Source organism: Chaetomium fimeti, assembly GCF_033439085.1.
Source record: "Chaetomium fimeti strain CBS 168.71 chromosome Unknown B0H64scaffold_2, whole genome shotgun sequence".
In the NCBI taxonomy this organism is placed as follows: Eukaryota; Fungi; Ascomycota; class Sordariomycetes; order Sordariales; family Chaetomiaceae; genus Chaetomium; species Chaetomium fimeti.
The window spans coordinates 2,350,646-2,375,437 of record NW_026944330.1 but is presented as its reverse complement, the minus strand read 5'-3'; the positions used below and the strand labels follow the sequence as shown (position 1 = coordinate 2,375,437).

The following is a 24,792-nucleotide window of genomic DNA, read 5'->3' as shown; positions in this document are numbered from 1 at the left end:
CCCAAGCCCTTCCCGCTGATCTGATGCAAGGAAGACGGTTTCGTTCGGAAACAACGTCTGTAAATATCAAGCCCATGCAGACTGTGGCAATCAAAGGAGTCTCATCTATAAAGGGAGTTTGCCGATGCCTTTGGACCCCATGTCATGAAACCACCCTCAAAGCCGTCCACTTCAATGGACCTTCCTCATGCGTCCAAGATTCGAGTAACCGAATGACGGGAATGACTGCAAAAGCTTAACTTGGCTTGGTGCCGGGAAGCCCGAGTTATTCTTAACCCGAAGCCGTTTGCTCTTCTGCGGCAGCCCCTGAAGCCGGGATGGACCACTCAGGAACGCAGGTGGCCCCAGATCGGGCGCCACTGATTGTAAAACATGGAGATCGGCAGTTTTCCTCGTGGGCAAGCCACACAGGCCGATGCAGGCAGAGAGAGGAGGTTCATTCTTTCGATTTGGTCGCACAGAACACATTACGGGGTCCGGCTTGCCCCTTGCATAGCATGGCAGCCTGGTCCAGAGGATACGCGGATGGACCTCATGGAGACAAGGAGAAGCTGCAACAAAGACCCCGAGGAAAGCCGAGAGCGCGCGACATTCCCCTCTCTCCATCTCGAAGTGGCACTAGTGGGGAGCGCCCTGTGAATGACGAATTGCTTGACATGCGGAGCGATGGAGCCCGCCCCGCGCCGATATCGACCCGGGTTAAAGCGCAAGAGATGTTTGGTGGCAGCTGGGCCCCTACTTATTATGTCTTGTTGTCCTACTGTAAAATTGCAGGTGTGGCGCGTTAATAAATATATTTCCTGGCTTTGTCGAACATAGACGCAGAAACCATGGTCTCCAACGGAAATACCGAGAAGAAGGTTGAGGGTGCCGGCCCGAACCAGCTCGCTTCGGCTTTCGGCAGGGAGTTGTCACTGGCCTCCCGTTCTGTCCATGCCGATGACTACACCAACACGCATACGGCCGTGGCGCCGCCGATGCACGTCTCGACAACTTTCCGATACCCGAGGAATCCTGACGAGCTGGTGGCTTGGTCGGAAGTCGACGTGAGTGAGCCTTGCACCTCTTCACGACATGGGGCTAACAGCGCGTAGCCTAATAATTCGGATGACTTTTACATCTACTCCCGTGAGAAGTCGCCCAACACCACTCGGTATGAGGCGATCCTCACCTCGATCTTGGGAGGGCCGGTCGTGTCATATGCCTCGGGGCTAGCGGCTTTCCACGCCATGGTCGTCTTCCTCAACCCGAAGCGCGTTGCCATCGGCGGGGGCTACCACGGCTGCCACGGCATCCTGAAGATCATGAACAAGCTCAACGGTCTCGAACAACTCGAACTCGAGGACGAAAACGACCTGGCCCAACTGCAAAAGGGAGACATCATCCACGTCGAGACGCCCCTGAACCCGACGGGCGAGGCGCGGGACCTGGCCTACTACCGCAAGAAGGCGGACGAACTGGGCTGCTACCTGACAGTCGACGCAACCTTTGCGCCGCCGCCGCTGCAGGAGCCGTTCAAGTACGGTGCCGACATCGTCATGCACAGCGGGACCAAGTATTTCGGCGGCCACAGCGACATGCTGAGCGGGGTGCTAGCCATCCACCCCGACCGGGCAGGCGGCAAAGACGGAAAGCCAGGCTGGCTAACAGAGCTGCGAGAGGAGCGGCTTCATCTCGGCGGCGTCATGGGCAGCTTCGAGGGCTGGCTTGGTACACGCAGCCTGCGGACGCTGGAGCTGCGGGTGAAGCGGCAGAGCGAGACGACGCGGCACCTGGTCGACTGGCTCGCGTCGCAAAAGAAGGCGGGCGGGAACGTGGTGGCGGATCTCGTGTACAAGATCCAGCATTCGTCGCAGCAGCCCGAGGCCTCGGACCCGGATTCTTGGCTGTGCAAACAGATGCCCAACGGCCACGGGCCCGTGTTCTCGCTGTGGCTGCAGTCGGAGGAACAGGCCAAGCGGCTGCCGAGCAAGCTGTTCCTGTTCCACCACGCAACCAGCCTTGGCGGGATCGAGAGTCTGGTCGAGTGGCGGGCCATGAGTGACACGACGGTTGACAGGAGGTTGGTGCGGGTCAGTATTGGTGTTGAGGGCTGGGAAGACCTGAGGGATGATTTGCTACAGGGGTTCCAGGCGCTTCACAAGGAGCTGAACAAGTCAGTCTAAGCCGTGGCTGACCAGGGTAACTATCGGGAACGACGCGTTTCGGAGAAGTGAGCGATGACTTGCATTAGGTACTGTGTTAGCGTAGACAGCATTAGAATCGACTTGCCTAGACAATTGATTCCATCCGCCGGCACCATCGCCCGTCAGAGGGGCCCGGAAATTCTGACTCCGTTTTCCCCGTTATTTGGCGACCACGGACTTGTTTGTCTTCTTCACTGCAGTTAGGCGACGTCCGGTCCGAAGGTCGGGATCTGCATGTATATCCAACATCGAGTACAAGCGCCGCAAAGGGAAGAGATGGAGGAGATCTCGTAGATCGGTAATGTAGTTGCCGACGAGGCAAGCGCGATAGCCGCCGGTCGCGTTAAAGAATGTTCTGGCCACAATTCCGGTTCAAACATTGGCTTCGGGACCGAGCGCGGGTCCGTTTAGGCAGACTTCCCAAAATGGAAGGCATGATGCCGTGTAAGTCAGCCACCAACACCATTGCCCTCTCAGGAAACCGCGCTCGTGATAGCTTTTCTGACCGAGACGCGAGTGAGTCAAGAAATCGGAGTCTAGTGTTTCATAGTATCTCCACAAACCGAGGCTTTCCCGAACGACGTCGTAAAGCCACAAAATCGTCGTAACTTTATCCTCATTATTGCTTCCTATCATTAGTCGTGTCATATGCATTATTCGGTCCATTTCAGAACCACCCCTCCAAGACGCCTATTGCTCCCTCTTGCCTCGTCCCCGCAAAGAGCTACCCCCTTAGGCGGCATACGCAAGTGCCTTCCCGGCAAAACATCATCAAGTATGCCACCGCCACACCCATCACCGGGCCTCCCGAATGATTGCAGCCGTCTGCCCCTCAGATGATTGCGCCCAACCCCCCCAACCCGAACTCTAAATATACCGCCCCCTCAACAAAGAAACAATGCACCCCCTCCCCCCTCCCCCAATGCTCATACCTCCACCCCTTGCGCCTGCATCTGCGTCCCCCCAACCCTCTCAACCGGCATCACCCCCAACTCCGCGCCCAACCCACCGCTCTGATCCCTCTTCCGCCCCCCCAGCGTCGGCAAGAACCGCGACATAGCCGTGCCCGCCCCACTCCCACTCCCACTCCCGCTCCCACCCTCCTCCACCGACACAACACCACTATCCGACCCAAACTTGGCAAAGAACCCCCTCTTCCTCACCTGCTGCACATGCTGATGCCCCGGCCTGGACGTATCCCCCTCCCCACCCTCCCCCAGCCCCACATCCTCGAACCGGCCCTCCTCCTCGCCCGTCTCGCTCTCCTCGGGCGTGGGCGGCTGCTCCCAACGGCGCTGGTACTGGTCGCCCATCGAGGAGCGCGGGTGGTAGTGGTAGCGCGGCGAGAAGGGGCGCAGACTCGAGTCCAGCGATTGGCGCGCGTCGGCGGCGGCGGCGATGACGACGGGGCTCTTGGCGCTGATGTCCTGTACGTGGGTGAGTGGTGGTGATTAGTGTTGTTTGTTTTAAGGGGGGGGGGGGGGGGGGTGAAAAGGGAAGGGGAGAGGTAGGGAGGGGGGGAGGGAGTCCTTACAAAGGAACGCCGGTATGAGTCGAAGGACTCGCGTGAGATGGAAAAGTGCTCGATCTCGCCGTTGCTGGTGCTGCTGCCGCCGACGGCGAGGCTGCCGCTTTTGTTGTCGGTCGAGGTGCGTGCGAGGTAGCGCCGTGGCCAGGAGGCTTCTCGTTCGATTGGGGATGGCTGAGAGGCGGGGTGGTTAGCGCCTGGAGGGGATGATAATGCGCGCGGGTCATGGGGCGGGGGGGCGCAACTTACTGGTAGATAAACGCCACTGTCGTCGACCACTGTGAAGTCCACTGTTAGTCCCATGATGCTCAAACCCGGCAAGCGCCCGAGGGTGGCTTCTCTAGCGGACAGGGGTGTCCGAGTGCCACGGCTGGGATGTTTCCGGCGGGGTCCGGAGCGGTCTCGTGGACATACCACTCATCTTGTACTCGCCCGTGTCCTGGCTCGGCCTGCTGCTGCGGATGCTGAACGCCGACGACGCCTTGGACCCGACCGTGTCTACCCTTTCAAACCCGGGGTGCGCGGCGTCAGCGGAGGTGGTGGGCCCCGAGGCAGAGCCCGGTCGGGAGCTCTCGTCTTGAGCGGTGGCGGGGCCGGGCCGGCGGGCGAACGGGTTGCGAATTGGCATTGTGGTTGTATGTAATCCGAATTGTGAGATAGGGGTGGGTTGATCGATCGAGACAGGAAGTGGATGGTGTCAAAGGACCACCGAGTAGTTAGGGGTGGAAAGCGGTAATATCAATGGCTAGAAGCACCAACGCAGGAATATGAGAAAAGTGAAAAGCGAACTCGGCTTTCAAAGCATGCAGGAATGTCTGTCAATTCAATGAACCGGGCTCCCCAAGCTTGTCAGCAACCCGCAGCAGGAAAGTGGCACCGAAAGGCTCTGGTTGGTCCGGCAGGATCCAGGGCCGGTTGACAGGAACTGCAGGCGGTGCCCAGCGGGCTCACTAGGTCCATCGCTGCTTGGTTCCCCCCGGCAATTCGGCTCCCGGAATCCCGGGACAGGTAATGGATGAGATGGATGCGACGAACCCCCCAGGACCATGGTTGACCCCACTACCTTCGAAGGCATTGCGTTTACACAATGCCATGAGCAGCTATTCAACAATCAACCCCCCGATTGAAAATCTCATTGAGAGCCGTCCTTGCGCTCGCCGTTGGCACCGCGTGACCATGAAGCCGAGCTAACAGCGAGGCGCCATCTGTTCGCCCCCTCAGTGCGCCCCAAGTGCAGGCAGTGCCACGTTCTGATGCAACGACGCCCAACTCTGCCTCTCACATGGAGATTGGTTCACCTTGGCATCCATATCGGTGAGTTGAGTCTCAAAGTCGATCAGGGCATTCGCCACGCCGATCAAGATCGAGTTGCGGGCCCACTCAATCTGTGTGATCTTCGGGGGCAGGTGAACCGGAGGCTATGTTACCTCGAGGATGGGCTCGATGGGGTACGGGCCCGCAAGTGAGCGGCCCGAAAGTGACGCAAAGTCAACTTCCTGCGAGGCACAGCGTGGGACTAAACCGGTTGTTGAGCCTAGCCGATTGAAAGCCTCGATCCTATTGCAACAGAACACCAATTCCAAGGTGCCCACGTATGTTGAGCAAGAAGATATGGGGCCAGCCGTGATCGTCAACAAGTTGTTCATGTCCCAGCATGTCCCAGCAGAAACCTAATCCGAGTCGCTCTCCTCACTGCTCGAAAACCCATTGAACTCTTCCTCGGACTCGTCCAACACACCAGCCCCACCCTCGCCGTTCTCGTCCTCGCTTGGGTCCTCATCTTGCTCCTCGATCTCGAATGTGCCGCTGACATCCCAACGGTCGCCCTTGGCGCTGGCGCTGACATACTTGACAAAGCGCAGAGTCCCGCTGTCGCGGAGCACGATGGACATTTTATTCCATGCCGCCGCCTGGAAGAAGAGAATGTTGTCGTCGTCGGCGCTGCTCTTGTAAATGGCCGCGTCTTCGTTACCGTCGTCGTCGCCGGCCATGTACACCTCGTGGCCGCCAACCTCTTCTTCTTCGTCTTCATCCATATCCACGTCTTGGTCGACTGCTTTGCCCTTCCCCTTGGTCTTGGCCTTGTCGTCGGCGTTGCCTTTGCCCTTGCCCTTGCCGTTCGCAGCGGCCTTCTTGCCGTTCTTGTTGCTGCTCTCCTCGGGCTCAGACGAGGCTTCCGAGTCAGCATCGTCATCCTCGACGTCGCCCCAACCCTCCGTAGGGGTCAGCCCAATGTTCACCTCCAACCTCGGTTTCCCGTCGTGCCCGGTCGCAAGTGTGTAGTCCTTGCCGTGGCGGAACCGCCGAGCTAGAAGATCGTGGCTTTCTATGCGAGAGCGTGTCGCCATTTGCAGCCAGAGGCGGAATTGCTTAGACGGCAGCAGAACTTCAAGCAGCTCTTTCAGGGGCGAGGGTTCCAGTTTCTTCTGGCCAGGCTGCAGGTAGAGATACCGGTGCTTGTGTGGCGGGCGGGCAACCTTCCAAGCACCCTTCTCGATCTCCTTGCTGTCCTCTGGTGGTGTCTTTGCCTCTTGTGATTCGACATACTTGCGCAGCTTTTCCGAAAACTTGGGATGCAGTACGTCTGGTAACGTGATACTGAACTCCTCCTCGAAGTGGTCCGCGATGCGCTCGACCGTGTCGGGCGCCAGGTAGGTAGGGGCAATGTATTTGAGCAAGAACTCGAGATCTGCCGCGTCCAGGGGGAATTCGTCGTCGTCGTTTTCATCATCTTCGCCCTCGACTTCTACCGGCTTGGCTTGGGGCTGGTCATGTTGATCAGGGTTGCCTTGGAGCTGCATTAGGCCACTCTTTTGGGCGGCCTTTTCCTCAGCTCCCTCGACATATCCGTCCTCCCCAGGTTGGGGGATGTGGAACCACCCGCTAATAGCCATGCGAATGCGCCCGCCATTTTTGTCCAGCTCCTCCTTGGACGCGGCGTGGTACACCTCCTCGACGTCGTGAAATGATTCGCCCGGCTGCACCGCGAAGAAAGAAAGCTGGTTCCATGCTGGCGGAATGACTTTGGCGACGTCAGGCAGCGGCGTCTTGGCCACCTCACCGTCCTTGCCCTTGCGATCCACCACAGGGAAAAGTCGCAGTGCGCCACCCCATTCGGGCTGCCATAGCGTATCCGGGTCGGTCAGGTAGAGGATGTAGCTGACTTTGCGAGAGCCGATGACATCGTCGTGGCACAACAAGTAGCAGCCGGGGGTATAGACGTTGATGGCCATGTCGGTCTTGCGCCCACTTAGGGGTCCGGAGTTGGTGATGTGAGAAACATAGTCGCGAAAGGTTTGCGAGTAGAGAGCGTCGCGCAAGGCAAGGAGCGAGGGCAGTTTCGCCAGCGCTTCGTTATCGAGACCGTCCAGATTCGCAAGATCGCCACTCTGGTGGATCTTGTAGATGTCGGTTTCCTTGGGGGTAAAGTGAACGTTGGTCTTGATCTCGGAGCGGACATTGCGCAGGAGCTTGTCGTCGACCAGACCGTTGATCACGCCGTGTTTATAGGGGCTTGACGACGCATACTGCGAGGTATTCTTGTCTAGAACACCTTTGTCGAAGAGGCCCTTCCGAAATCGAGCTTTGGCGTCTTCGTCGCTGAGAGCTATCGTGGGTAAGCATGCGCCCGGACGATGGACGAGGGGCAGACAGAAATACTGTTCTTGGATCGCTTCTTGGTTGGCTTCTTGCCGTCGGCGGGGCCAGACGCTTTTCTCTTCATGGTGAATGTCGAATTGAGTTGTTCACGGAAAACCCCGAGGATTGTTGCGACTCATGGAACAGAGGAGGAAGGAGCTCTCGAGAAAATGGGCCGATATCGAGATCAAATACTGCGGTGTCCCATGGCAGAAAACCATTGTGGGGCCAAATCTTTTTCTCCCCACGATTCCCCCCACCATTTCCATTACCCCTGTCCTACCTCTCTCTCCCATCAACTCTCCACAGAAACTGACCGCATGATTGCTCTCAATTCGCTGTTCAGACGGCAAGTCGAGCGAAGCGCCATGGTCATTGTCGCATGACGGCTGAAGCGCCTATCCGGCGGTATCTTTTAGCGGCGTCCACTGCTGAGCGAGCGGCAATAGGCGCTGCAAATGCAACTCCTGCGTCTTGCGGCGCGGCTGGCTTATCATTCAGCTTATCATTCATGCCATATGCCCTCCATCGCTCGACCTGGGCGCTACCTGCTAACTGAGATCGAGTTCCCGGGTCTCCAGCTGGGTGGTTCCTGGCTCCTGTTGGCTCTGATCTTGTTAAGCATTGGCGGCGGTTTGGAGATCGCTGAAACATTGGGCGCAGGACCTCACTGATAAAAAACGGGGGGGAGCGGCTGTGTGGAACTGCCGGGCGAGAAAGGCAAGATGCAATCGTCGCATTGCGATACCTAGCCCAACTCTTCTCCCCAGGCTCGAGCCAGGACAATAGGTCGTTCAGGGGTCAAATCTCACCGACGAGGTTTGGTTTAGGTTACTGCCAAAATCTTACGAGTTTGGAGCTCCCGCCCTTTCAATGACAGACTGCCTTAAGTCCGGAGTGCCGCGTGGGTCCTGCCCCGCGCTGGCAACCGGTTTACATATGCCGGGGATAATAGGTAAGGTAAACTTTGTCCCTCTCTTTCATACGTTGATAATTCAAAGACTTGGGGGTTATAAAGATCTTAGCACCACTTTGCCCTTCTTCAATCATCGCTCCTCTCTCTCGTCTTACTTCGCGGTATATCCTACCGAACGCCCTACTGCCAACGCACTACCTAGGTACTTAACGTAACCACACAGCAACACAATGGCTGCCGCTCTGGACGTGAACGAAGTGAGGGGAAGTTTTCCCGGATTAGCTGGAGGGAATGTGTATTTCGACAATGCCGGTGGCTCTCAAACCTTGGGGGCGGTAGCTGAACGGTAGGACGTGTTCTCCGTATTTGCAAGAGGATGATGATGTTGATGCGTGTCTCAGTATCCGAGACTACCTCGTGAACACCAACGTTCAGCTCGGGGCCAGTTACGCCACTTCAAAGGAGGCCACAAAACGCTATTATGAGGGTTATACTGCCGCCGCGGAGTACATTGGTGCCTCGGCCGAGGAAGTAGGTGTGTAGTCCCCCCCCTGAGTGTGTTGCAGAGCGTGGTCTCACAAAGCCCCAGCACTCGGCCCATCCACCACCCAACTATTCTACAACGTTTCATACGCCTTGAACTTCGAAGAAGGCGACGAGATCATCGTCTCCATCATCGACCACGAGGCAAACATCGCACCATGGGTCCTCCTCGCCGAGCGCCAGAAGCTCATCCTCAAGTGGTGGCACCCCAACAACACCACCCCCGACGCCAAAACCAACCCCAAACTCCTCGCCTCCGACCTCCCCGCCCTCCTGACCCCCAAAACCCGCCTCGTAACCTGCACACACGCAAGCAACATCCTCGGCACGATCCACGACATCGGCGCCATCAGCCGCACGGTACACACCCACAGCCCCAACGCCCTCGTGTGCGTCGACGCCGTGGCCTACGCGCCCCACCGGCAGATCGACGTCCGCGCCCTCGGCGCCGACCTCTACGCCTTCTCCTGGTACAAGGTCTACGGCCCGCACCTGGCCATGCTGTACGCCAGCCCGCGCGCGCTCGCCGCGCTGCGCTCCCTGGGCCACTTCTTTAAATCGCACCGCTCCCTCGAGGATAAGCTGGGCCTCGCCGCCGCCGGATACGAGCTCGTGCACGCGCTGCCCGCGGTCGCGGCGTACCTGGATGGGCGCTGGGATGCGATCGCGGCGCATGAGTGTCGGCTGCAGCAGACGCTGCTCGACTGGCTGGATGCGCGCGGGGAGGAGGTGACTGTCTATGGTGAGCGTGGCGCTGGGGGTGGGGGTGGTGGTGATGCTGATGTGCGCGTGCCGACGGTGAGTTTTACGGTGCGCGGGTGGGGATCGAGGGCGCTGGTGGAGCGGGTTGAGGCTGAGAGTAAGGGGGTGGTTGGCTTCCGGTGGGGTGGGTTCTACTCGCAGAGGTTGGTGGGCGAGGTGTTGGGGTTGGGGAAGGAAGGGGTGGTCAGGGTTAGTATGGTGCATTATAACACTGGTGAGTTTCCATTCCTTTTGGTTTGTTTTGGGGAAGGGGTGCTGATGACAGTACAGTGGACGAGGTGAAGACGTTGATTGCGTTGTTGGAGAAGGTGCTGGATGAAAACAGGTGAGCGTGAATACATGTTGAAGTGTGTATAGCTGTACTGACAATACCATAGTCCTCAGACGAAACTGTAAGGGGCTTGGATGCAGGAAGAACTGTAGTATTGGTATTGAACGTATATACTATCGAGACTATATAAGTCGTGTTGCACGCGGATGCCACCTCGACTTTAAACGGCATGCGATGGGATTTCTGCCGGTCATGGTCTCCGGGAAGTATGCGGGTCCGAGTTCGGGAGGTTGAGCTTTACTCTATTTCTCTGCCGGTGGTTGTTAGTTTTCAACGCTCAACATTTGAAACAGCACTACCTATAACACCCAGGATACACAATGGTTTGCCTTGAACATGTATTTAGTCGCACCGCTGCACCAGGTATCTCTATCAACAACCAAATCCCGCACCATTCAACATGCAATATATATATCCCCCATTTATAACTTCCCAGCCCTCTTGTCGACGGCCTCCCGCAGCAGGGCAATGACGCCGGCGGGGTCCTTGGCCCCGAACACGGCGCTCCCCGCAACAATAACATTCGCTCCCGCATCCGCCGCTTGGTCGATGGTGCCCGGCCCCAACCCACCGTCCACCTCGATGTTCAGCTCTGGGTACCGCTCCCGTAGCGCCTGCACCTTGGGCAGCTCCGAGGCCATGAACTTCTGCCCGCCAAACCCGGGCTCGACGGTCATCACTAGCACCATCTGTAACACCACCATCAGCATTCAACCCCCATCAAGTTCAATTCCCAGGGGTAGGCAGCCAAGCTAAGGGGGAGAGGGAGAGGGGGGGGTCTCTTACATCGGGCCTCTCGGCCTGGTCGGGGCTGTCCAGCACCTCGTACAGCACGTCGGCCTTGGTGGCGGGCTTGATGGCGATGCCGGCCAGCATGCCCTGCTCGTGGATGTAGCGGATCAGCTCGCGCGGCGACGTCTTAAGCTCCGAGTGGGCCTCGGGGCTCTCGGCGGCCGTCGAGTTCACCGCGGCCTCGTAGTGGAAGCAGTACAGGTCGCAGCCGGCGGTCTTGAACTCCTTGACCCATTTCTTGGGCTGTGCAACGCAGATGGTGTTAGGTAGAGTGTCTTGGCTAACTGGTTGAGCGGGTGGTTACCTCGGCGATCATCATGTGGCAGTCAAAGGTGCCCTTGCCGTGGCCCTCGGTCGGCTTATCGACGTGAGAGCGGATCTTGGCGACGACGGGCGGGCCGAAGGTGAGGTTTGGGACGAAGTGGCCGTCCCTGAGTATCTAGTTAGTATAGTGACCTAGTTTGTGAATGGGCTCTCCCGCCCGTTGACGTACATGATGTCGACATGGAGCCAGTCGGCGCCCTGCTCAATCGTCCTCGAGCAATCAGCACCGAGGTTGGCAAAGTCTGCCGACAGGATTGACGGGGCGATGATTGCTTTAGGGGCCATTTTTACTACGATGATGAGAAGTTTCCCTAGAAGTGAAGGCTCTATAAGTAGTAGATGCCTAAGCTGTAGATGGGACGAAGTTGAATTTGGAATCCGGTTCCGACTCGGAGCTCACCCAACCTCGATTGGAGCTTGGGACATTTGGCGGGGGCGGGGCATGACGGCAGGGCCCAGGGTCCGATTAGATAGCGCTGCGGGCTGGGGATCCATGTGGGTCTGGTCGGCCCTGACATCACTCAACCCTTCTGAAGGCCTGAAGCAGTTCCCCCAACAAATGGATCGTGAGATTCATTCATCAACTAAACACCAAACAACCTAGAATATCTCCGCTCATCGAGACAGAATCTCATCTCATGCACCTCCCCATCATGCCAGCAGGGTGAACAATAAAAAAATATGGCATCCATCCTGTCGTATGTGCCACTGGTCAACCGACTAGTCACTCCTCGCGATGACCGCCAGACCGTCAACCTCCCACCCGTGGAAGTACATAGTGTCGAGGCGAACCCGGACAAGAGACCACGCACCCTCAAACATCTCCTAAAGGCAAACCATGTCAACCATTCCATCCTCTACCACAACCTCCAGTTCGACAACCACTTGCCCCATATCCTATGCTCAGCCTACCATCTCGGCGCCGAGTCACACCATCTCTACCATATATACGATGAGGAATCCAAGAGTCTAGAGCCATGGAAGGACTCGCCTGCTCCGATGGCCGAGGACGACTGGCGGGACTACTTGGGTGACAAGCGGTACCAGCGAGCCTTCGTGGATTTCTTTGAGGATGTCTTGGCCATGAACCATGCCTACGACTGGAAGGCAGTAATCAAAGAGTACATGTTGAAGGGCGATGAGCCTCTAGTCAACTGTCTCATCGGTGGTCGTATGCTACACCCTACCCGCTCTTACTTACCCCTTTCCTCTCAAAAAAGCCACCCACCCATCCCACTAACATCCCTCACAGTCGGCCACCCCCTCATCCACCTTGGCTACGCCTATGAATTCGATAGCCGCGAAATAGCTATGGAAGCCCTCGGCCTCGCCGCAACGCAGTACAACTTCCTGCACAAATACAGCGATGACCCCTCGTACACCCGCCCACCACCCTTCTCCTCCACCTCCCCCCTTGAACTCATCAACAAGCTCGCCTCGGACACCCGCTTCGACGACCTCTTCAAAGAACCAGGCTACGCCAACATCGAACCCCTCTTCCAACAACACGAATCCCTCATCCTCGAATACTGGAACGCCTGGGACGTATCCTCCTCCACCACCACCACCGACCTAACCACCCTCTTCCGCGAATCCCAGGAAGCCGCCGTAGCCCTGCTAGTCGCCACCGTCCGCCCGGGGACGCACGCCTACAACTTCTTCGTCGTGCACGTGCTGACCACCAGCCACGCCGTGCGCATCCTGCTGCCGCTGCTGCCCGCCAAGTTCCACGTCTCCATAGTCCGCCAGTGGTGGCTGCTCGCCCTGGCCGTCTACATCGCCGTGCTGCGGCCCAAAATCGACCCGGACTACGTGCCTGGGGATCTGAAGGGGAGGAACTGGAAGTATGTCGAGCATAGGGCGCTTACCTCGGAGTGGGCGACGGATGCGCATTTTGTTAAGGGTAAGTTTTGCGATGGGCCTACTATCTCCCCTGGGCGGGCATTTTGGGGCTGGTTATGGCAGTGGTGGGGATTGTATTTGTGTTCTTTTGCTAACTTGTGATAGCCGCTCGGGCAATGAAGGAGGCTGCGAGGACTTGGGGGGATGTGCATGAACGGTATCTTGCTGCGGCGGTTAGGTTTGTGGATGACTTTGAGGGATGGGTACATTGAGGGCTTGAGTGCGTTGAGGGAAATCTGGTGAGGGTATGGCAGATTGGATCGGGCCCTAATCCTGTTTGCTCGTTGCGCTCGACGTCCTTTTGTTGGAACGCCATACGATGTCCTCTACGGTCCCCTGTGGTATGGGGGCTCAGCAGATTGCATAGAACGAATATCGAATGGGTCAGCGGAGATATTTGAACGACACACGCCCTCACACCTCATCAATGAGGTTACTTCAGAGTTCACAGGTGCCGACGTCAACGTCTCGGATGAACTATGGGTCGACCCCTGGTGAAGCTGACCACCCCCGAATGCAACTTTGACGTCTGTGGCGAAAGTCTCGCAGCGTTTTCCTGTTCGGTCGAAACCAGAGCCTTGTCTATTCACCCCGCACAATAATTGTTGTCCAACCGCTCGAAAGCCTCGCCGTGTCCCTCGTACAAGCTTCGGAGATTCAGCCGCAGCGCGCCCAGTCAACACGGTATGGTAGCGAATAACGTGGTCACCGGAATGCTTATGGCGATGATCGTTTGCCCAATCTGGCGGTTTGGGAGGGGTATAAAGGGTTCAAAGAGTTGCAGCAGTCCGACCACCGCGGATGTACGTATGGAAGCAAGGAACTCGTGTTAAGAAATTCAAGATGCTGCCCGTCTTCGCCTTTACGCTGCTCTTAGCACTTGTCCGGGGCACGCTCTGTAACCCAGCCGACGGCTTGGTCGATCTCGGGTATGCAAAGCATGTCCCGACGTACGTCAACACCACCGCCTCGGGCCAGCGCGTCGCCGTTTACAAGAACATCCGCTTCGCCAAAGCCCCGACCGGCGAGCTGCGCTTCCGCGCCCCAGATACAAAGCTTCCCCACGTAGATGGGATTCAAGATGGCAAGGCCCCGTGGCCTGGGCCGTCTTGCATCTCCTCGGCGCCTTCGTCCGTCCCATTTCCTGGCCTTAACGGTACGACCTGGGGCAGTGAAGACTGTTTGTTCCTAGATGTCTACGTGCCCGAGGGTGTACGGCCGGGAGACGATGTGCCTGTGTTGCATAACTTCCACGGCAGCGCGTACGCGTTTGGGAACAAGGAGATCTTCTTCTACCCACTAGGTCTATTCGATCTAGCCCACAAGCAAAACGGGACCAAGTTTATTGCTGTGGCCAACAACTACAGGTCGGTAGTCTCACTCGGATATCACAAGAGAAGAAACTAACGTATTTGTCCGTACAGGATGGGCGTTTCTGGCTTCACCTGGGCTGACGGCGAGGACCTCGACGGCAACGTCGGCATGCTGGACTGCCTCGCCGCCGCCGAGTGGACGTCCCAGTACATCCACAAGTTCGGTGGCGACAAGAAGCGCGTCACCGCCCTCGGGCAAAGCTCCGGCGCTGGTATCCTCTACTACTTGAGCGTCCTCGACGGTGGTCAGGGGCGGCCACTACCCTTCCAGCAAATCTTCATCTCCTCCCCGGACGCAGTGCAACGCCGCAACGTCACGGCCCGCCAGCGGCAGCTCTTCGACTTAGTCCTCGACGCCGCCAACTGCACCAGCCTCGCATGCTTGCGGTCAGCCCCCGAGGCGGCCATGCTGCAAGTCAACGACGCGCTCATCAACCACATGCCCAGCACGGGCGGCGGCGGCACGCTGGGCCCCGTGCTCGGCTTCGGACCCGCACCGGACGGGCACCGCATCCCCGACATACCGGTGGCGCTGCTCCAGCAGGGCCGGACGCACCACAAGTCACTCTCCCGCCTCGTCCTCGGCAACATGGCCGACGAGGGCGAGACGACGTCGTCGGACGAGGGCATGCCGGGCGCCTTCGCCGAGGTGGCGCGCCGCCAGCTGACCACCGCCGACGACGACGCCATCCAGGCGCTGCTGGACCTGTACTACACGCCCGGCTTCGAGCGCGAGCTGGCCTGGGACTGGACGACCGACTCCGTCTTTGCCTGCAACAACTACGCGCTGGCGGCCGCCCTGCCCCAGAAGGCGCTGCGCTACGTCATGACGACGCCGCCGGCCGTCCACGGCCAGGATTTCCTCCGTGAGTTCCCAGCACCCAACCCTCCTCCCCCTCCCCCCAAACACCAGCCCTCCGCATGCGGACGCGACTAACGACTAGCCCGGGGTGCAGACTATTTCTATGTCGACCAGGAGACGACACCGGTCGACGACCCGGCGCTGGCGCTCGAGTTCCAGGCGAAGCTGTTGGCGTTTTCTGCGCGGGGAGGACGTGGACTGGCCGGTGTATGGCGCCGACCAGCGCCTCTTCAACATCACGGACTCGTTCGAGGCGACGACCTTGCCGGATAGGTGTCGGGAGCGCTGCGAGCTGGTGCATCGGCTTGTGCTCGATCCGGCGAATGGTGCGTAAGAGGGGGGGGGGGGTGTTTGTCGGGGTCGGAGTAGGGGGCTGCTTTGGTTCTATTAGCTTGTGTCTTTACTTCGGTCTCCTGTAACTAGTGATGGTAGGAGGAGGGCATACGATCGGGGCTGAAACTGCAGAGTCCTCGTAACCAAGGGCGAAGTCAGTCCAATTTCTCTTCTCGAAAGGCGTTTTGCTTCTTCCAAAAGAATGATCCAGTTGAGCTTCTAGGGAATGTTACACGTTGCTCGAGATACGTATACGAAACTACTAGAGAATTGGCCAATTCTGAACGGTGTATACTCGTATGTGGAATCTGCCAGCAGCTCCGTGGATTCAGGGGCTGCTCGTCTTGCCCACCCGTAAAAGGGGCTACAGATCTCCCGCCCAGTGCACCTCCTCTGCATGAACAGATCCTCCTCGATAGCAACTCCATGCTAAGACGAACAAACACCAGCCAAAGCACAACCCATACCCCCCGAGCAATCTCCGCACAGTAGCTGCCGCGGAGCGCACGTCATACCAACAAGCAATCCGCCGGGCGCAATGCCTCTGGCCATCGAGGTCGGCGACCACCACGATCCTTCGCCCCGACGAGCCAAATTCGATCTCGGCCAGGGGGGGGCGAGCAGATTAGAACACACACCCGGCAACTATGCGGGCAATTCAAGCGGTCCGAGCGGACAGAGAAGCCCGGCCTCCCTACACAGTACAAACATCTCCCATCAACAACTGGCGGTGATTGTGGTGGTGGTGGTGGGATACTCCAGGCAACCTGTACCACAACAACACAGCCCCCTGGGGCAAGGTTCGCAACCCCCCCCACAACAATCCTCAGGCCGCGCCCCCCTGTGATTGATTCTCCCGGTCGTTTATCGCCTAGGATTCTAGCTTTATTCCACTCTCTTTGCGATGGTGTGATGTTATGCTGTTGGCATGTACCAGGCCGGTTATGCAACTATTGTGTATTGGAGTCCTTTCGCTGAGCCAAGCGTGGCTGGATAGTTAGGGGGTTGTTTCTGATTTGGCACTCCTGCAGGACAGCGTGCGAGACGAGGCCGTGACCTGCGCCTACCTGGCTGCCTGTCTAGGTTTCGTGATACCATCAGCTAGAGAGGATGGTTTGGGTTGGTGGATACAGTCCTGAAGTGGTAAAGGGAAGTAGAGCTCATCGTAGAGAGAGTGAAGTCCTACCTGGGGGATGGCTTCTGTGGCGGAGTGTTGGGAGTCTTATCTTGGCCTTTGGCACAGGACATGGAGCCGTGGCCTACCTAGACTGGCCTTGTTGCTGTGGTCGTGTTTGGGGCTCCCCTTTCTCACCAGACCAGACAGTCAGCATCCGCTGATATGTAACGGGGCCCCGGTTTGTGTGCGCCTCCCCGTGAGGGCCCAGGATTCAGGAACAGGTCTTGGGTGAAGCCGTTGACCCTTGTCTCCGGGGAATGGGACTGCTAACTCCGTCGCCTCTGGTCGAAGCCCAACTTGATGAAATTGATTCGGCCTGGGGCCAGAGCACGGTGCTGGTCAGGTGGAGTTCGACGCCGCGAAGTTCCTATCGGGACATCTCGCGAATCTGTAAACGGAAACCAAGATGTGACGGGATACGCTCGCCGGGAAGAGCCAGCCCCTGCCGTACCGCATCCTGCTCCCTACCCGAGGGACACACAGTCTGGCGTAGCCGTGGTTGAGGAAAGTGAAATAACGGAAATAGCGGAAACGAAGCCGTCACCGCCGCGGAGGAGGATCCATCGCGAGCAGGCCAGGCCCTTCCTCGCCAAGTCCATCTCAAACTGAGGGACGCCCAGCTTCCTCTTTCCTCAAGATATTGGTCGAGTGCTGCTAGTAATTCCGAAAATAGGAGGCCAGCATCGACCGATGTTGGCGCCATGCCGGTTTTGTGCCCGCCATGGGAGTTGATGAGAGGATCTATAACAAGACATCGGATGATGGATCAGTCCCAACGTTTCACGATCACAAACGCTCAGCAGGATCACCAAGCTCCAGGACCGCCATACCGTGGAAGGGCCCTTCGCGACAGAACCCCGTTTCTGTAATCTGCATCAGGCAGGAGGGAGGCGATTTCCTGACCTCTCCTGAAGCACAACGCGAAGCCGCAGTCTAAATTAAAGTTTTTTTTTTGACATGCAATTACCCACGCGCGCAGGGGAAATCCAATCGGCGCGCTGTCTCCGTGGGGGAGTGCTGCAGAGGGTCGGGGGTACCCGAATCCTTCGAGTCAAGGGAAGGATTCCGGAAACACATGCAGGGGGCACGGGAGGGGGGGAGGAGCAAGTGAACTCTCGAGACGGACCACAATCGCCACAGGTTGTGATCACACACAGCCACGGACGACGGCACAGCTCCCGGCTTCCGTCGGGCACGAGTCCTGTGTCAGGGAAAGGGGGAGAGAGTGTGGGGAGGGGGCGTTGTTGATTCTCCGGCTGTGTGAGCCCTCTCCTCCATTCCTTTCCTCCCCTACCTGCCCCCTTGGCGGCTCTCGACGGTCTAGCTCGCGAGGGATCAGGGCCGCGTCAACCTCTCTCTTCGGCCTAGTGTACACAATAGTTGGACGGTTTGGTGTAGAGGATCGCGAAGGGAAGTTTGCCCTGCTCAACTGCCATTGTCACACTGGTCTTAACCCAGCTCAAATTGTCGAGTCTCCCCGACCCCGGCGGAACTCAAGTGCAAACGTCATTAGTCGCCGAGGTCGCCGTCCATACATTTATCCTGTTGCATGAGAGCCTCCCGCGAAAGCCGTCTCGCCACGCTTTTACATCAAATCGTCACGACTTTCCTTGGCGTGATCCAGGACAAATATGTAGGTCTATGCACCCCTGAAGGATCCGGAAATGCACACGACTCTCCCGCAAGTTTGGTACCGAACCTGAACAAGACCTGGGGGCATGCTCCTCTTGCGCTGAAGCGAGGAGGAGCGCGGCGTGGGGAATATTCTGGAAAGGGAACCAGCTAGTGTCCTCTGTCTCGTGTACCAAGTGTTCCGTACTGCGCTTGCACTGCGTATGTAATAGGGGGTTGTCTCGCAAAGCGGCAAGGCAAGACGAGGCTGACTACTCGGCTAAAAGGGGCAACTTGGACCGCTGTTAGCGTATGGTTTGCGCGGATATCCGTCCAGACGGGTCGAGTTTGCGCTGGGTTGGGATGGTGGACGGGATACATTGAACTCACGCAACGAACAAGAGTGAGCGAGAATCTGCACAGAACCTGAGAGCATTTGCCGAGAGTTCGACTCGCTGACCCTAGAAGACGAGCGACCTGTGACACAACAGCAATCCGGTCTCGGTTGATGGTTCGCGGTTTCGTCTCGAGGGGCGGTCTCGAGGGGCGGTCTCGAGGGCCGCTTTACCGTGGACGGTCCTTACGCCTCGGATCACACAGACCACCGACAGGATCCGGAGTTTAGCTTGATGATTGATCTCTGTTTCCCTCGAAAGGGATAAAGCATGTCGTTTCGCTATCGCCGTAGCGAGAGACGGCCAAACTGTGACTTGCCGTACCCCAGTTTGTCCAAGATTCAACACGAGCGCGGGCTGACGAGAGCACAGTCAGCGGGGGCGGGGCGCCGGGGGGGACCAAGGCGACCCCTTCTCCGTTCCGTAAGGCTGAGCCCCGGATTCCTGCCCGCATCCGATCTCCCGGTTTTGCATTGCTAGCGGCCGAGGCGAAACACTTGCCGTGGGCGAGTGGGCTGTGTCTTGATTTCGGTCTCCCCATCCAGGGTTCAGAAGCCTCGCGCTGGGCAGGAGTGGGAAAAGCATGTAACATGACACAGGCGAAACTGGTTAAATAAAAGATGGTGGCGTGCTGACCAAACCGCAACGTGACAATGTGGCTTGCGCGGGCAGTTCACTCTCCCTTTTCACAGAGGCTTGTTTAAGTGGTGGCTTTCCCCTCAGTGCTCACACAGCAAAAGTAATTTCAGGGCATGACAGTTTGGGATAGGGTGTAAGTTGCGATCCCGAGCCCTCCGGGCCGGGGAAGGCCACGGCCGCAGCCGGCTTTGGGCCTCAGACTTGGCGACCTCGGATTCAACGGTAGCGATGCAGTAACTGAGAGGATGGTTGAGGGGGTTACGAATACCGCATTGCATATTGCAAACAGAGATCTGGGGGATGGATCATGCCCCCCTTCGTGATATGGCGCGGTTGGGGGGTTCCCGAGGGGTTTCCATTTTCGAATCATTTGTCAATACGAATACATAGTTAGATTTCTATGTTTGCCGTTCTCCATTTGGGTTGTCGCAGGCAGGGGCGTGGCTTGTTAGTTGCATGCCACGGAGGCGGCGAACGCCGCCGGCGCTGGAACAGCTTTAGAAACTGCGTTTGACACGTTGGTTGCGCGCGGCGTGCCGACATCCCGCAGTAGGGGTCTGTCTGTCATCTGGATGTGTCTCGATCGGAGACGGCCTTGGCAATTTCCCGTCCCGTCCCAATGTGAAGGAGAAACATGAGTGGAGGTTGTACGAAAACGATGCATGTGGCTGCCAAGCCCCCGTGAGCTGGAGCGGTTGGTTGGCATCGACGAACCAACTGCTCGTTGAGTCGTTGCAGCATCGAGCTTGTCGGATCATCTGGCAATCGGATTGGGCCGTGAGCTCCGACGAGGGCCCGAAAGCGCACGAATGGGGGATCATCGACAAGACATTGGGGCTCCCGGAGACCTAGAACTTGCCAAACACTCCAAACTCCAGAATGTTGACGGGTTCGTGGGAGTGAGAAGGTGTCATCGCAAGGCCCTTGCTTCTGCTTCTGCTGCTGCTGCTGCTGCTGCTGCTGCTGCCCACCTGCCCTACAGGGCTGTAGGATTGTTGTGAATAAGCTTCTGACGTCGGCAGGGCAGATCAGCGAACGGTCAGGCCAACGAAGCCCGGCTACATATCGAACTGGCTGCACGGTGCTCGCCCGATCCCCAAAGTGCTTGCAGTAGAGACGGACGGGAGGAAGCCCTCGCAGGAGCTGAACAGTCTCACGGTGAAGGGAAATGTGTGTTCGCCTTGCCGATCGAGGAGCGGCTTGGAGCGGTGCAACCCGCCTTGGAGATCGTGTAACTGCAGAGGCTGCAGATGATGGCTCAGTTGATGATATTCAGCCTTGGGTTTCGTCCCATTGGCGAGGCGAAACGAAGATGCCGTCATGCTCTGGCCGTTGTGTGCCACGGATCTTCCAAGAGAACTGCTGCGTTACCGTTGCAGTCGGTGCGGGGTGTTCGCCCCGCACCCACTCCATACCCACATACCCTACTGTGTATGCAAGCACTCTGCAGATGGATGTAACTCGGGCAAGGACTGTTCGTGGGCAGCGCGGAGAGTCGGTGAAGCTAACAGGCGCAGCGGCGGTAGTGAGCAAATAACATCTCACCAGTGTAAAATTATTAGTGTACGTAACTAGTACACGTATCCTCGCCCCCGGGCATCCGAGTCCCGCTTGTCGTCTAATATGAGTGGATGCGCTGGAGTCGCGGAGGAGGGGGAAGTGTCATCATGCTGGACTGGTTGGGCGAGTTGTTGATTCTCAAAGTGGACTTGTGTTTGTCAGTTGATGCACCCTTAATGCGACCGTGCGGCGCCGACAGTGCGGGGAGGGAAAAAAGACAGTTCTGCCACGATTATTCTGTGCCATCGGACCGAAGGACTAGCCGATCATTAGCGTGTCACGCGTGTGCAATGCACGCACTGATCTGACGAGAGAGCTAGTGAGCGCTTGGTTGTGAGAAGAAGACGTCAGCGACTACCAGCGAGTTACCATCCTCGAATTACCACGACGGAGCGCAAGGGGGGAAGGGAGGGGGGAAGAGGGGGGTCGGTTGCGGGTGAATATTCCATGGGCCCCATGACGAACCGGACACGGGTTTTCAATTGCCCAAATGTTGCCGGTGCTGAAAAAGTACATAGTAGTCGGGAGACAGGCGGGGGGAGGCGCCAGCGCAGAAGCAAAGTTAGCAAACCGCACTTGTCAGGTAACGAGTTACCTAACTTGGAACTGAGACACGAAATGCAAAAAAATAGATAATTATCTCGGTGGAAATTTTTGATAGTTCCGCTGGGCTCATTTATTAAAGACCCAGCTGTGGTGTTTTGCGCCAGTTCAAAACCTGCGCGGGGGGAGTTTGCGGCCGAGAACTGGGTGTGGCGTCCGGGCCCGAGATCAGTTCGGCACCGGGGAAGCACCAAATTCGATCTCCGCAAGAGACCCGCCGTTTCCCAGGCGAGCAATCGCAGGTGTGATCGGATCCAATCGGAAGAATTACAGTCCCACGCCATGCCCATCCTGGATGGCCCCAATTGGCCCCCACAGCACGCTTACCTTGGCGGCGGGATTTTCGGAACTCACGATCCCTGCTTGCCGTTTTTGCACCTTCCCAGACAAGTTTGTGGGCGTGAACGATGCGTGGCTCGAGCGTCGAAGTCGTGATGGGCACGATGGGGTCGGGTGTGGTGTGCTCGCAAGCTCCACCGCTGTTCCGAGCAGTCACCTCGCCGATGATCGTTCGTTGGTCTTGGGGAGCATCGTCGAACCTGCTGCCGCTGATACGCGCGCTTGATTCGACGGTCAGCACTGTCAAGACTAGCGCCATGCGTCAATATGCGCGTTTGGCGTCGAGGTGGTGCGTGATCCAGCTGCGAAGGGTCTCAAATCGGGACCGTCGCGACTATCATTGGGCTACTTAGCCGCCGGAATGCAGCCATCTTCTAGTGTATGTAGTGCAAGAGACGCCAGCGTGCGCCCGTCTCTCATCCCCACAGGCGCCATGCAGGAGGCGGCGAAAGGGTGGGTGAGAAGTGACCAAGGTTCAGGGTGAGAGACAAAAAAGAATGTCGGGACGAGGGGGTGAGCGATGGGAGAAGTTCGGAGCAGGTGCGGGGCCGAGCGAGTTGTCCTGTCTAGGACTCTCCTGAATATCGAGCTCCTGTTGTTGAGTGTTCGGCATCAGCGTTCTGTATCATCCAGCACAGCCATCGAATCGACGGCGTAGGGTCAATTTCTGAGACACATTTACCCAACGCCGCGCCGCCATGATCCCAAGTTTTGGGTTCTCACGAGCAATCCCATGCCGCGATGGAGTCCGATTCCTCAGATCTGCTTCCAACATGGGGTGAGGGTCCAGCAATCCAGCGAGATTGCCATCAGGCAGCAGAATAAAAGGCCGCTAAACCCAAAGTGCTGTGGCGCCCCTGACCCCAGCCCTGTCCCAAGGTGGGCTGAGGCTCTCAACTGGGCCGACCCTCACGTTATCCAAGACCATGGTTCAGGCCACACCCTTTCGAGCCAGATTCCATCGACGCCCCCCGGTTTGTGCCCCAGAATCCGGTACGTACCTAGGTACTTTACCCGGCCCAAAAGTGGCTCCAGGCGTGGCCGGCAATCGATGTTCTGGCGAGAAGTTTGTTGATGGGCCTTTTCTTGTGACCCAAAGACGCCCCCCGCGAAGTTGTGGCTTTTCGTCTCTCGTAAGGCGACGAGCTTTCTTTGAAAACGCTAGCGCGGATGTCCTGTATCCGGGAGCACGGTTGGGGGGCCGTGGTGCAACGTCGGGGTCCCATGGCGATGGTCAGTGGCTTGCTGTTCAGCGATGAACGGCGGGGTCCTTGTGCTTGGCCCGCTGCGTATCCCGCCGACCATTGGAAACGGGTCTCGCAAAGATGCACATACCGGGATAGCGCTTTTTCGTGCGAATGATAAGAAACCATCCGTGCGCGTATTACCCAATCAGTTTCTCTTTGCATCGGACTTGCCTTGCTGCCCAGGAGCCCAGCAAGCCTTGACTCTCCATCGAACTTGAACGATTCGGGAGCGTCACATTGGGTTTGAAACATGATTTTGTCAGTTATGCAGTTAGCGGGCCTCGAATTATCTCCATGGTTAAGCACTTAAGCAGGCTCGACGCAGGGAAAGGAGGGCCGGTAGCTCAACCGCACGGAAGTCGGCACGACCTGAGTCGCCCACTGGCACACAGCACACTCGCAACTTCAATGGGAAGTTTCCTCAAACTTGGTCAACTCAACGTTCTCCTTCCCTTCGGCCAGCCGTCCTGACTTGCCCTTGTTAGCATGAGCCCATCTCGATTTCGTCGCATTGGGCTCGCTTTCAAACGAACCTAGATGGCCGTTTCCCACATCCACGAGGGCTGCGGTACGGTACCCACGTGCTCGAGGTGGCCCCCATCATGCACACACATCGAACCCGGTCCCGGGAGGAGCAATAAACGGCGATGACAAGCGCCGGCGCTACGGGAGGCATGTCAGACGGAACTCGTCCGGTCATTGGCAGGTTGGGTTCTTTTTTTCGGGGTGCCCTGTGGGACTCAGCACTGAATAATACATACAATGGCTCCATCAGAATCTCAAATACTTCCATGTTAGGCAGGAGAAACGTTTGTTTTCGCTCTGCCTGTACTGGTGGAAACGACCGTGGGGATCTGCAACCAGCCAGGGGTCCCGGACCGAGCTCCGTCGCCAATACATACATATATGTAACTACACAATACGCCAGAGTCGATTGGCTATGTATATAGGGAGAAGTTATCGTGTGTCGTGCGCGACGGCTTGTTTCGAAGCGGCTTCTCCGACATGACAATGCGTTGGTTCGATTAACCAGGAACGGAGCGCCATGTCGCAGGCGCTTTCACTTAAGGGGGCAATCTCCGAGTCAAGTGATGGTGGTTGCGAAAAAGTGCCGCGCGGGGACAGACTCTGGCACACGCTGTGCCGGACCCTGGCAGACGTCTCGGGCTTCCAGAACAAGCAAAGAAAACGCTGACGACGCAACGACACAACACCAAGGGCCCAGCGTCGCAAGGGCTCGCATCTTGGCACTCGCTCAATTTGGCCATCAAGGTAACCCAGGATCCCGTCACTCAGGTCGTTTTCGTGCGTGTCCGGGGCGTCGTGCTAGGATTCAGTTTGGCGACATCGCTTGGGCTTCTCAATCACACAACGCGCCAAAAGCCCCCCTGAAAAAAGCCTTGCGAAATGTGGTGGCCTAGCTGCGCCTACCTGCCCACCCGGCAAAGAGACCGGGAGAGACGCGCGCGCCTCATTTGTCAGGTCTGGCAATCGCCCAACCGCTGGCAGTTTGGCACCCAACAGGCAAGCTTGCCTTACCGCGTTGGTCTGTGCGTTTCTTCCTCAGGCATTGATTTGCGGGGGTCTCCATGATAAGATAACGACCGAACACGAATGAATATCTGCAGCGAGTGAGGTCCATGGAGTTAAGCGGGCAAGAGTAACCCGACCCGACAACAGGGTTTCGCATCCTTCAACCGCGTCAATCTGGCGGCTTCATCTCTCCACAA

The 24,792-nt window shown here is 57.7% G+C and overlaps 8 protein-coding genes across 8 annotated transcripts; 4 read left to right on the top strand and 4 right to left on the bottom strand.

Annotated features, from left to right (window-relative positions):
• The first annotated feature begins 1,023 nt into the window (after positions 1–1,023).
• Positions 1,024–2,296, top strand: B0H64DRAFT_386548 (pyridoxal phosphate-dependent transferase). Its single transcript, XM_062803140.1, has one exon. It carries the CDS (start codon positions 1,230–1,232, stop codon positions 2,163–2,165), a length of 936 nt encoding a protein of 311 aa, XP_062662404.1. The 5' UTR covers positions 1,024–1,229; the 3' UTR covers positions 2,166–2,296.
• A 773-nt stretch (positions 2,297–3,069) lies between these two features.
• B0H64DRAFT_85039 (uncharacterized protein) lies at positions 3,070–4,439 on the bottom strand. The gene is made up of 4 exons (XM_062808875.1): positions 4,129–4,439; positions 3,964–3,992; positions 3,721–3,888; positions 3,070–3,613 (listed from the first exon to the last, which is right to left on the bottom strand). The coding sequence occupies exons 1-4, from the start codon at positions 4,340–4,342 to the stop codon at positions 3,113–3,115; spliced, it is 912 nt and encodes a 303-aa protein (XP_062662403.1). The 5' UTR covers positions 4,343–4,439; the 3' UTR covers positions 3,070–3,112.
• Positions 4,440–5,282: 843 nt separating this feature from the next.
• On the bottom strand, positions 5,283–7,771 carry B0H64DRAFT_85097 (Oxoglutarate and iron-dependent oxygenase degradation C-term-domain-containing protein). Its single transcript, XM_062808876.1, has 2 exons — positions 7,375–7,771; positions 5,283–7,321 (listed from the first exon to the last, which is right to left on the bottom strand). Exons 1-2 carry the CDS (start codon positions 7,436–7,438, stop codon positions 5,385–5,387), a joined length of 2,001 nt encoding a protein of 666 aa, XP_062662402.1. The 5' UTR covers positions 7,439–7,771; the 3' UTR covers positions 5,283–5,384.
• A 728-nt stretch (positions 7,772–8,499) lies between these two features.
• B0H64DRAFT_371306 (pyridoxal phosphate-dependent transferase) lies at positions 8,500–9,970 on the top strand (the record flags this gene model as incomplete). The annotated part of the gene is made up of 5 exons (XM_062802143.1): positions 8,500–8,615; positions 8,671–8,804; positions 8,859–9,788; positions 9,845–9,899; positions 9,952–9,970. The coding sequence occupies 5 exons, from the start codon at positions 8,500–8,502 to the stop codon at positions 9,968–9,970; spliced, it is 1,254 nt and encodes a 417-aa protein (XP_062662401.1).
• Positions 9,971–10,219: 249 nt separating this feature from the next.
• B0H64DRAFT_386541 (Ribulose-phosphate 3-epimerase-like protein) lies at positions 10,220–11,438 on the bottom strand. Its single transcript, XM_062803139.1, has 4 exons — positions 11,191–11,438; positions 11,002–11,128; positions 10,692–10,940; positions 10,220–10,594 (listed from the first exon to the last, which is right to left on the bottom strand). The coding sequence occupies exons 1-4, from the start codon at positions 11,304–11,306 to the stop codon at positions 10,328–10,330; spliced, it is 759 nt and encodes a 252-aa protein (XP_062662400.1). The 5' UTR covers positions 11,307–11,438; the 3' UTR covers positions 10,220–10,327.
• A 110-nt stretch (positions 11,439–11,548) lies between these two features.
• B0H64DRAFT_85022 (uncharacterized protein) lies at positions 11,549–13,375 on the top strand. Its single transcript, XM_062808873.1, has 2 exons — positions 11,549–12,192; positions 12,274–13,375. The coding sequence occupies exons 1-2, from the start codon at positions 11,703–11,705 to the stop codon at positions 13,023–13,025; spliced, it is 1,242 nt and encodes a 413-aa protein (XP_062662399.1). The 5' UTR covers positions 11,549–11,702; the 3' UTR covers positions 13,026–13,375.
• Positions 13,376–15,488, top strand: B0H64DRAFT_85023 (Alpha/Beta hydrolase protein). Its single transcript, XM_062808874.1, has 3 exons — positions 13,376–14,290; positions 14,348–15,162; positions 15,253–15,488. Exons 1-3 carry the CDS (start codon positions 13,725–13,727, stop codon positions 15,429–15,431), a joined length of 1,560 nt encoding a protein of 519 aa, XP_062662398.1. The 5' UTR covers positions 13,376–13,724; the 3' UTR covers positions 15,432–15,488.
• A 6,027-nt stretch (positions 15,489–21,515) lies between these two features.
• Positions 21,516–22,311, bottom strand: B0H64DRAFT_84985 (uncharacterized protein). The gene has a single exon (XM_062808872.1). The coding sequence runs from the start codon at positions 22,072–22,074 to the stop codon at positions 21,553–21,555; it is 522 nt and encodes a 173-aa protein (XP_062662397.1). The 5' UTR covers positions 22,075–22,311; the 3' UTR covers positions 21,516–21,552.
• Positions 22,312–24,792: the final 2,481 nt, after the last annotated feature.

Excerpts from the sequence above, each read along its gene's own strand:
- B0H64DRAFT_386541 (XM_062803139.1), bottom strand. The coding sequence starts at position 11,306 with ATGGCCCCTAAAGCAATCATCGCCCCGTCAATCCTGTCGGCAGACTTT. Across the intron at positions 11,129-11,190 it reads TGGCTCCATGTCGACATCAT|GGACGGCCACTTCGTCCCAA; the intron begins GTACGTCAACGG and ends CTAGATACTCAG. Across the intron at positions 10,941-11,001 it reads GCCACATGATGATCGCCGAG|CCCAAGAAATGGGTCAAGGA; the intron begins GTAACCACCCGC and ends TGCGTTGCACAG.
- B0H64DRAFT_85039 (XM_062808875.1), bottom strand. The coding sequence starts at position 4,342 with ATGCCAATTCGCAACCCGTTCGCCCGCCGGCCCGGCCCCGCCACCGCT. Across the intron at positions 3,889-3,963 it reads ACAGTGGCGTTTATCTACCA|CCATCCCCAATCGAACGAGA; the intron begins GTAAGTTGCGCC and ends CCCGCCTCTCAG. Across the intron at positions 3,614-3,720 it reads ACTCATACCGGCGTTCCTTT|GACATCAGCGCCAAGAGCCC; the intron begins GTAAGGACTCCC and ends ACCCACGTACAG.
- B0H64DRAFT_84985 (XM_062808872.1), bottom strand. The coding sequence starts at position 22,074 with ATGGCGCTAGTCTTGACAGTGCTGACCGTCGAATCAAGCGCGCGTATC.
- B0H64DRAFT_85022 (XM_062808873.1), top strand. The coding sequence starts at position 11,703 with ATGGCATCCATCCTGTCGTATGTGCCACTGGTCAACCGACTAGTCACT. Across the intron at positions 12,193-12,273 it reads CAACTGTCTCATCGGTGGTC|TCGGCCACCCCCTCATCCAC; the intron begins GTATGCTACACC and ends CATCCCTCACAG.
- B0H64DRAFT_85097 (XM_062808876.1), bottom strand. The coding sequence starts at position 7,438 with ATGAAGAGAAAAGCGTCTGGCCCCGCCGACGGCAAGAAGCCAACCAAG. Across the intron at positions 7,322-7,374 it reads CAAGAAGCGATCCAAGAACA|CTCTCAGCGACGAAGACGCC; the intron begins GTATTTCTGTCT and ends TACCCACGATAG.
- B0H64DRAFT_386548 (XM_062803140.1), top strand. The coding sequence starts at position 1,230 with ATGGTCGTCTTCCTCAACCCGAAGCGCGTTGCCATCGGCGGGGGCTAC.
- B0H64DRAFT_85023 (XM_062808874.1), top strand. The coding sequence starts at position 13,725 with ATGTACGTATGGAAGCAAGGAACTCGTGTTAAGAAATTCAAGATGCTG. Across the intron at positions 14,291-14,347 it reads GCTGTGGCCAACAACTACAG|GATGGGCGTTTCTGGCTTCA; the intron begins GTCGGTAGTCTC and ends TTGTCCGTACAG. Across the intron at positions 15,163-15,252 it reads CCACGGCCAGGATTTCCTCC|ACTATTTCTATGTCGACCAG; the intron begins GTGAGTTCCCAG and ends CCCGGGGTGCAG.